Source organism: Salvelinus alpinus, chromosome 21 (genome assembly GCF_045679555.1).
Source record: "Salvelinus alpinus chromosome 21, SLU_Salpinus.1, whole genome shotgun sequence".
Classification (NCBI taxonomy): domain Eukaryota; kingdom Metazoa; phylum Chordata; class Actinopteri; order Salmoniformes; family Salmonidae; genus Salvelinus; species Salvelinus alpinus.
Genome location: NC_092106.1, coordinates 44,384,192 through 44,393,913, shown reverse-complemented (window position 1 = coordinate 44,393,913; position 9,722 = coordinate 44,384,192). Strand labels below are relative to the sequence as shown.

The 9,722-nt window shown below is 43.6% G+C and overlaps 1 protein-coding gene across 1 annotated transcript in view; it reads right to left on the bottom strand.

Annotated features, from left to right (window-relative positions):
• Positions 1–356: 356 nt before the first annotated feature.
• veph1 (ventricular zone expressed PH domain-containing 1) overlaps positions 357–9,722 on the bottom strand; it is a 205,119-nt gene continuing 195,753 nt past the window's right edge. The window contains exons 15-16 of the mRNA XM_071357970.1: positions 8,734–8,787; positions 357–8,556 (exon numbers count right to left, since the gene is read on the bottom strand). Coding sequence (XP_071214071.1) covers positions 8,374–8,556; positions 8,734–8,787 — 237 coding nt within the window. The 3' untranslated portion in view covers positions 357–8,373. The remainder of the gene's footprint in view (positions 8,557–8,733; positions 8,788–9,722) is intronic.

The following is a 9,722-nucleotide window of genomic DNA, read 5'->3' as shown; positions in this document are numbered from 1 at the left end:
TTCAATGTTAGCAGCATCTTTAAATAAGGTTATAATCATGAATATCTGTGATGTTCTCTGCCTGTCCTTCCCTGTCCTCTTCATGCTGTAATTTGTGTACGGATGCCTGACATTATCCCCAGAAGCTGAACTCAAACCTTGTGTGTGTGTGTGTGTGTGTGTGTGTGTGTGTGTGTGTGTGTGTGTGTGTGTGTGTGTGTGTGTGTGTGTGTGTGTGTGTGTGTGTGTGTGTGTGTGTGTGTGTGTGTGTGTGTGTGTGTGTGTGTGTGTGTGTGAAACAGACTGCAGACGCCAGACAGGCCATGCGTGTGAGATCTCTGAACTCAAACCAGGTGGGATAAATCAAATCTAATTTTATTTGTCATATGCGCCGAATACAACAGGTGTAGGTAGACCTTACCGTGAAATGCTTACTGACAAGTCCTTAACCAACAATGCAGTTCAAGAAATAGAGTTAAGAAAATATTTACTAAATCAACTAAAGTGAAGATTTTTATTTTATTTTTAATAATACAAGAATATTAAAATAACAATCACGAGGCTCTATACAGGGGGTACCGGTACCGAGTCAATGTGTGGGGGTACAGGTTAGTCGAGGTAATTTGTAAAGTGACTATGCATAGCTAATAAACAGCGATTAGCAGCAGTGTAAAAACAAAGGGGTAAATAGTCCGGGTGGCCATTTGATTAATTGTTTAGCAGTCTTATGGCTTGGTGGTAGAAGCTGCTAAGGAGCCTTTTAGTCCGATAATGAGTCTTTTGGTGTGAGACTTGGCGATCCGGTACAGCTTGCCATGCGGTAGCAGAGAGAACAGTCTATGAGTTGGATTACTGGAGTCTTCGACCAGATTTTGGGCCTTCCTCTGACACCGCCTAGTATATAGGTCCTGCATGGCTGGAAGCTTGGCCCCAGTGATGTACTGGGCCATATGCAGTTACCCTGGGCAGCGCCTTATGGTCAGACGCCGAGCAGTTGCATTACCAGGTGGTGATGCAACCGGTCAGGATGCTTTCAATGGTGCAGCTGTATAACTTTTTGAGGATCTGGGGACCCATGCCAAATCTTTTCAGTCTCCTGAGGGGGAAAAAGTGTTGTTGTGCCCTCTTCACAACTGTCTAGGTGTGTTTGGACCATGATAGTTCGTTGGTGAACTTGAAACTTTCGACCCGCTCCACGAGTACAGCCCTGTCGATGTTAATGGGGGCCTATTTCTCCCGCCTTTTCCTGTAGTCCACAATCAGCCCCTTTGTCTTGCTCACATTAAGGGAGAGGATGTTGTCCTGGCACCACACTGCCAGGTCTCTGACCTCCTCCCTATAGACTGTCTCCTCGTTGTTGGTGATCAGGCCTACCACTGTTGTGTCGTCAACAAACTTAATGATGGTGTTGGAGTCGTGCTTGGCCACGCAATTGTGGGTGAACAGGTAGTACAGGAGGGGACTCAGCACGCACCCCTGAGGGGCCCACGTGTTGAGGATCAGCATGGCAGATGTGTTGTTGCCTACCCTTACCACCTGGGGGCGGCCTGTCAGGAAGTCCAGGATCCAGTTGCAGAGGGAGGTGTTAAGTCCCAGTGTCCTCAGCTTAGTGATGAGCTTTGTGGGCACTCTGGTGTTGAACGCTGAGCTGTAGTCAATGAACAGCATTCTCACATAGGTGTTCCTTTTGTCCAGGTGGGAAATGGCAGTGTGGAGTGCGATTGAGAATGCGTCATCTGTGGATCTGTTGGGGTGATATGCAATTTGGGAGTGGGTCTAGGGTTTCCGGCATGTTGATGTTAATGTGAGCCATAACCAGCCTTTCAAAGCGCTTCATGGCTACCGACGTGAGTGCTACGGGCGGTAATCATTTAGGCAGGTTACCTTCACTTTCTTGGGCACAGGGACTATGGTGGTCTGTTTGAAACATGTACAGTGGGGCAAAAAAGTCCTGGAGTCCTGGAGTGGCCTATTCAGTCTCCAGATCTCAACCCCGTAGAAAATCTTTGGAGGGAGTTGAAAGTCCGTGTTGCCCAGCAACAGCCCCAAAACATCACTGCTCTAGAGGAGATCTGCATGGAGGAATGGGCCAAAATACCAGCAACAGTGTGTGAAAACCTTGTGAAGACTTACAGAAAACGTTTGACCTCTGTCATTGCCAACAAAGGGTATATAACAAAGTATTGAGATAAACTTTGGTTATTGACCAAATACTTATTTTCCACCATAATTTGCAAATAAATTCATAAAAAATCCTACAATGTGATTTTCTGGATTTTTTTTTCTCATTTTGTCTGTCATAGTTGAAGTGTACCTATGATGAAAATTACAGGCCTCTCTCATCTTTTTAAGTGGGAGAACTTGCACAATTGGTGGCTGACTAAATACTTTTTTGCCCCACTGTAGGTATTACAGACTCAGTCAGGGACAGGTTGAAAATGTCAGTGAAGACACTTGTCAATTGGTCCACGCATGCTTTGAGTACAAGTCCTCGTAATCCGTCTGGCCCCGCGGCTTTGAGAATGTTGACCTGTTGAAAGGTCTTGCTCACATAGGCTAAGGAGAGCATGATCACACAGTCATCCGGAACAGCTGGTGCTCTCATGCATGCTTCAGTGTTGCTTGCCTCAAAGTGAGTATAAAAGGCATTTAGCTCGTCTGGAATGCTCGTGTCACTGGGCAGATCGCGGCTGGGTTTCCTTTTGTATTCTGTAATATACCACTACTTCTGTCATTTACCATCTCTGTTTTAGAACCATTTTCACATTAGCTATGGGTGCTATGAAGCTGTGTGATTTTGAATGATAAAACTCTTAATTTTATTGATGATATTTAATAATCCTTAGAGCGAGAACACAGGGCAGAGTCAGACATGTAACTGAGGCGTGAAGGCAGAAACACAGGGCAGAGTCAGACATGTAACTGAGGCATGAAGGCAGAAACACAGGGCAGAGTCAGACATGTAACTGAGGCATGAAGGCAGAAACACAGGGCAGAGTCAGACATGTAACAGGCAGAAATGTAAGATGTCTAAGTATTATTCTATCATAAAGAAGCAACACCATTCATTTGTCTTTACAGTTATATTGTTGCACAGAAAAATAAGAACATATGATATTAAAGTCATGCATAGAAAATCTATTTCACTAAGCATTAAGCATCAGCTGTTTTTTCAGGCATGATTTTACAATACAGGAAAAATAAATACTGTCCTCAAAATGAAAACCAAAGTGGTTATTAATACAATCTAACATAAAAAAAACACCATAGAAGAGTGTTATCATGTCATCTACAATTTTCTCTACTGAAAATCAGTTATACCGTACATTCAAAAACATGAATACTTTTTTGTAAATTCTGTTCAAAAATACAAAATCTGTGATTATTGGTGGTCTAGAACAGTAAAAGATACACTTCCTTTGTGTTATTGAATCTAAACAGGATCGTTTTACATACTACTGAAGGCTCCTAGCGTGGAGTGGCTCTCACAAGCATAGACGTTTTCATTGTCACAGAAAGACTTCCTCTGACGTCAGGCGTAAGAGACACCACTAATATACACATACCGTGTGTATCATCTTAATGTCCCCGAAACAGGAAACTATATTTACACAGCTGCCTGTAAATGCATTCAGTTATGAAGAAACACAACAAAACAACGACTCATTTTGGCTCAAAGACTCGAGAAGCTCTGGATCTAGGGCAAGATGGCAGTGACGGGAGAGGAAAAAGTGTTGACATAACTGGTTCTAAAATATTGTCTTCAAACATTCAGATATCGACGCAGTAGTAAAACGATGACGTCATCACCATGGCACCATAGTGTAGTGGCTGACGCACAGACTTCTGCGTCGTGATTTCGCGATGGGTTGGCATGGCAGGGAACGGAGTCTAGCTAGAATATGGACATACTGTATGGGAATATATAGTCTACTCCTGAAATATGGGTGAACACTACTAGCATGCTGATATCTGGTATTGTCCTACATCAGATAGTGCGTAGATTCCGCCTGCACTGAGGTTGAGGGACGAGCGTCGCGTAGGAGTGACGCCACCTGACGTAAGACAATGAATATCTGAAGCGAGTCAAAAGAACATAGGCTCACTGAATTAGCAGTGTTGAACTGTACTGCACTTAAACAGAGTTGACACTTCTACAATAAGTATTGCCTGTGGCTGTGAAATTCTGGGGCCGGAGTAGAGCTGTGTAATTGGGTCAGGGAGAGGAGGAGGAGGATAAGAGGGGAGGGGCTGAGGAGGAGAAAGGTGTGATGTAAATAATTGTTGTAAGCAAACGTTGGCTCCGGTGGCGGCCAGGTCGGTCCCAGAAGAGGTCGTCAGTTAGAGAAACATACATGTGTAAGCTGAACCATGTGAGAAATCTCGGCCCGGCCCGGCACTCCGCTCTGCTGTTATGGCTGACACTACTATAGCATTACAGAGCAGGCCATGCAGCATGCCGTACAGCAGGCAGTGCAGACCCAACATTCACCTAGAGAGCCACAGGGCTACAGGAAACAGGCCTGCCCCGAATATAAACTATTTACACACATCTAGACGTGGCACAGGAGCTGGGCTAAAACACAGTCACTAACTTGACACAGGCATACCTCACCAGGTTTAAGTGTCCTAATAAAACACATGGTAACTAATGGTAGAGTGCTGGCTAAAGATTCAGCTACTCCAGGCTTCATGCTTTGTCGGTCTCTATGACTACTGAGGGGGTGTAGAGTATTACAGGGTTTCTCTGGTCTCTATGACTACTGAGGGGGTGTAGAGTATTACAGGGTTTCTCTGGTCTCTATGACTACTGAGGGGGTATAGAGTATTACAGGGTTTCTCTGGTATCTATGACTACTGAGGGGGTGTAGAGTATTAACAGGGTTTCTCTGGTCTCTATGACTACTGAGGGGGTGTAGAGTATTAACAGGGTTTCTCTGGTATCTATGACTACTGAGGGGGTGTAGAGTATTAACAGGGTTTCTCTGGTCTCTATGACTACTGAGGGGGTGTAGAGTATTACAGGGTTTCTCTGGTCTCTATGACTACTGAGGGGGTGTAGAGTATTACAGGGTTTCTCTGGTCTCTATGACTACTGAGGGGGTGTAGAGTATTACAGGGTTTCTCTGGTCTCTGTGACCACTGAGGGGGTGTAGAGTATTACAGGGTTTCTCTGGCTGCTCATATACACTCAGTGGCCAGTCCAGAAACTAGGTTGTTCCTACAGACAGTGAGTCACGTGGCCGTGGCCTGTTATATAAAGCAGGCAGACAGGCATTGAGGCATTCAGTCACTCTTTGATTGAACATTAGAATGGGCAAAACGAGTGACCTAAGCGAGTTTGAGCGTTGTATGATCGTCGGCGTCAGGCGCACCGGATCCATTACCTCAGAAACTGACGGGTTTACAGAGAATGGTGCTGCAAACTAAAAACATCCAGTCAGTCCTTCAGGCGAAGGTTGAAGGAGAATGCAAGCTAACAAGCAAATAACGGCACAGTACAACGTGGTGTGAAGAATGGCAATCTCAGAACGCACAACTCATCGGTCCTTGTCACGGATGGGCTATTACAGCAGAAGACCACACCGGGTTAAACTCCTTTCAGCTAAAAACAAGAAGCAGCTCCAGTGGGCACACGATCACCAACACTGAACAAACACTGGAAAAACATTGCCTGGTCTGACGAATTTCTGTTCCTGTTGCGTCATGCTGACGGCAGAGTCAGGATTTGGTGTAAGCAGTCCGTGGCCCCATCTTGCCTGGTGTCAACGGTATAGGCTGGTGGCATTGGTGTAATGACGTGGGAAATGTGTTCCTGGCACACATTAGGTCTGATACCAATTGACCAACGCTACACCTTGTAGAATCCATGGCCACAAACAATTCTGGCTGTTCTGAAGGCAAAGGGGGGTACCTAATAAACTGTCCACTAGGTGTACCTAATAAACTGACCACTGGGTGTACCTAATAAACTGACCACTGGGTGTACCTAATAAACTGACCACTGGGTGTACCTAATAAACTGACCACTGGGTGTACCTAATAAACTGACCACTGGGTGTACCTAATAAACTGACCACTGGGTGTACCTAATAAACTGACCACTGGGTGTACCTAATAAACTGACCACTAGGTGTACCAAATAAACTGACCACTAGGTGTACCTAATAAACTGACCACTGGGTGTACCTAATAAACTGACCACTAGGTGTACCTAATAAACTGACCACTGGGTGTACCTAATAAACTGACCACTGGGTGTACCTAATAAACTGACCACTGGGTGTACCTAATAAACTGACCACTGGGTGTACCTAATAAACTGACCACTGGGTGTACATCATCTACACTTACAAATCATTCAAAATGACTTAACTGGCTGCATCGTCCACAGAAAAAGTTCATTCATTATGACAGCTGGTGCTGGTTCTGAACCCACAAGGAAATCTCCAGTCCAATTCTTAGATTTTCTTAGCAGTTTGTGAGTGTATTGTTTAATATTTTCAGATTCTAGAACACATTGCTCATTCAGGCAAGTCAATGGGTTCATTGGAAAGCGGAGTGGAGCTGAAGGGTAGGACTAAAAATAACAAGATAACTAAAGTCAAACGTATATGCGGTAGATTCAGAAGTTTGGTGAAACAGCACAGTTGGCAAATATATGGCAAATAGAAATCAAAACTGGGTGGTCTTTAGAGACAGATGGGAGGGGTTGAGAATAGCTTAAGGATGGGACTAAAAACAAACAAAAGATAACTATTGTTAAATACATTGTGTCCGTAAAATGTATATAGTATGTATACGCTGGAAGTAGAAGCCTAAGAGTTGTTGTTCACTAGTTACTCCAATTAGGGGTGGGGTGGTAAATTCCAGCGTGATGAGAGAGAGTTCTGCAAACAATAGGTTTAATGTATAGTTATTAATGGACAAGTCAGAAATGTCAACAACGCTCATCATTGTAAACACACACACACACACACACACACACACACACACACACACACACACACACACACACACACACACACACACACACACACACACACACACACACACACACACACACACACACACACACACACACACACACACACACACACACACACACACCAAACTATTTTCTTGGAAGAAAAGGCAAGAGAATAAAAAGATGATAGCTTTGCCAATAAACATATTTCTCCATAGAAGAGCGTGTCCTATAAGGAGAGAGGACGTAGCTATAAAGCCCCCAGCAGTGTGGCCCATATCCCCCACGGTTGTTCTGAGCCTCTGCTAAGACCTCCAGAGGACTAGTCTGTTCACTTATCAACTATGACATACAGTGAGCTCCAAACGTATTTGGGACAGTGACACATTTTCGGTAGTTTTGTCTCTGTACTCCAGCACTGTGGATTTGAAATGATACACCGACTATGAGATTAACGTGCAGACCGTCTGCTTTCTATTCAGGGTATTTTCATCCACATCGGATGAACCGTTTAGAAATGATTAAAGTAGTAAAAAGTTAAGCATTTGGTCTCAACAAGCTTGTGACTCTACACATTGATTAGATACATTTTCTGTTAGTTTTGGTTGTGTTTCAGATTATTTTGTGCCCAATAGAAATTAATAGTAAATAATGTATTGTGTCATTTTGGAGTCATTTTTATTGTAAATAAGAATATAATATGTTTCTAAACACTGATCCTGAAAGAATCCTGAATAATGATGAGTGAGCAAGTTACAGAAGCACAAATATCATACCCCCGCCAAAAATGCTAATCTCCCCTGTTATTGTAATGGTGAAAGGTTAGCATGTCTTGGAGGTATGATATTTGTGCGTCTGTAACTTTCTCAATACTTTTGTAGCTCACTATATTACACCACTGGGTGTGTGTAATAGCACTTTTTAAATGACGGTATATTAATAAATTATACTGCTAAATTACGGTATATTAATAAATTATACTGCTAAATTACGGTATATTAATAAATTATACTGCTAAGTGCTAATAACAGTAAATCCGTTTGTTTGCTGTAGAACACTCTCATATGCTATCTATTTGGGGGTTTTCATCTTCACTGTCTGGGCCAAGATAGTTTTCTCATGCTGTTCATATTGAGCTCTTATTGCTAGGTTTACTATGTAGATTGTTATTGCTGGAAATAGAAGGTCCATATTGCTAGTAAGATCCTTATTGCTGTAAATACTGAAACAATACCCTATATAAATGTTTGTCAAAATTCTGGTAATGATGTCTGGATATCAGTCTTCACTGCCCCACAGGTCCGTCAGATGACCAGAAACAGTGGACGTCACAGCTGTTGTTAGTAGATGGTACAGTAGCACGGGGCTGTATGTTGTGTTTCTGGGTCAGGAACGGTTCACAGTAGAATATCTTCCAGGTCATAAGGTCACAGGTAGGTGGTGGCCTCTCTGTTCTCTTTCTCTCTGGCCTGGGCCACGGCAACATTAATACACTGGAGCCACTCCTCAGCATGCTTCTCATCACGAGCCTTCAGGACGTAAGTCTTACTGTCCGTGAAGATCTCAAAGGCCCGAGGGAGACCCCGCTCACGGCGCTTCTTAGCCACCACCTGGACAGACAGACAGACAGACAGACAGACAGACAGACAGACAGACAGACAGACAGACACACAGACAGACACACAGACACACAGACACACAGACAGACAGGAGAGAGGGTTATCAGAAGTGGACAAAGGGTATGAATGGAATTGTTGTTACATGAATGGACTTGGAAGTTCACCCACCTTGACGCTCTGCACTTTGCTCAGCTCGATGGTGCTGTCGTCTGGCTCATCCTTCTGTAGTAGACAAGACAGGACAGAGATAAACCTTTCAGCAACATGGGGAGATTCTAGTTAAACATGAATAAATAGTTATAAATGCACACTTTGGAGCAGCAATCCAATTCTATTGATGTCGTTTCACTATCACCACTACACTGTACTTCTCTCAGGACATATCAAAGCTGGAGGCTAATATTAAATCTTGGTTTCCTCCATCGTAATCGCTCCTCTTTCCCCCCAGCTGCCAAACTAACCCTGATTCAGATGACCATCCTACCCATGCTAGATTACGGAGACATAATTTATAGATCGGCAGGTAAAGGTGCTCTCGATTGGCCAGATGTTCTTTACCATTCAGCCGTCAGATTTGCCACCAATGCTCCTTATAGGACACATCACTGCACTCTATACTCCTCTGTAAACTGGTCATCTCTGTAAACCCATCGCAAGACCCACTGGTTGTTGCTTATTTATAAAAACCCTCTTAGGGCACTCCCCCCTATCTGAGATACCTACTTGACCTTACAGTGAAATGCTGAATACAACAGGTGTAGACCTTACAGTGAAATGCTTAGTTACAAGCCCTTAACCAACAATGCAGTTTTAAGAAAAAATAAAATAAGAAAAAATTAAAGTAACAAGTAATTAAAGAGCAGCAGTAAAATAACAATAGCGAGGCTATATACAGGGGGGCAACGGTACAGAGTCAATGTGCGGAGGCACCGGTTAGTTGAGGTAATATGTACATGTAGGTAGAGTTATTAAAGTGATTATGCATAGATGATAACAGACAGTAGCAGCGGTGTAAAAGTGAGGGGGGGGGGCTGATGAATGGCCGTTTTCTGACACACTTAAACGCTGCCAGGTTCCCGAGAGGCACATGGATAATATTAACATTCAACATTGTGACACTGACATGTTTTACTGTTGAACAGCTGCCTTGCGGCTGT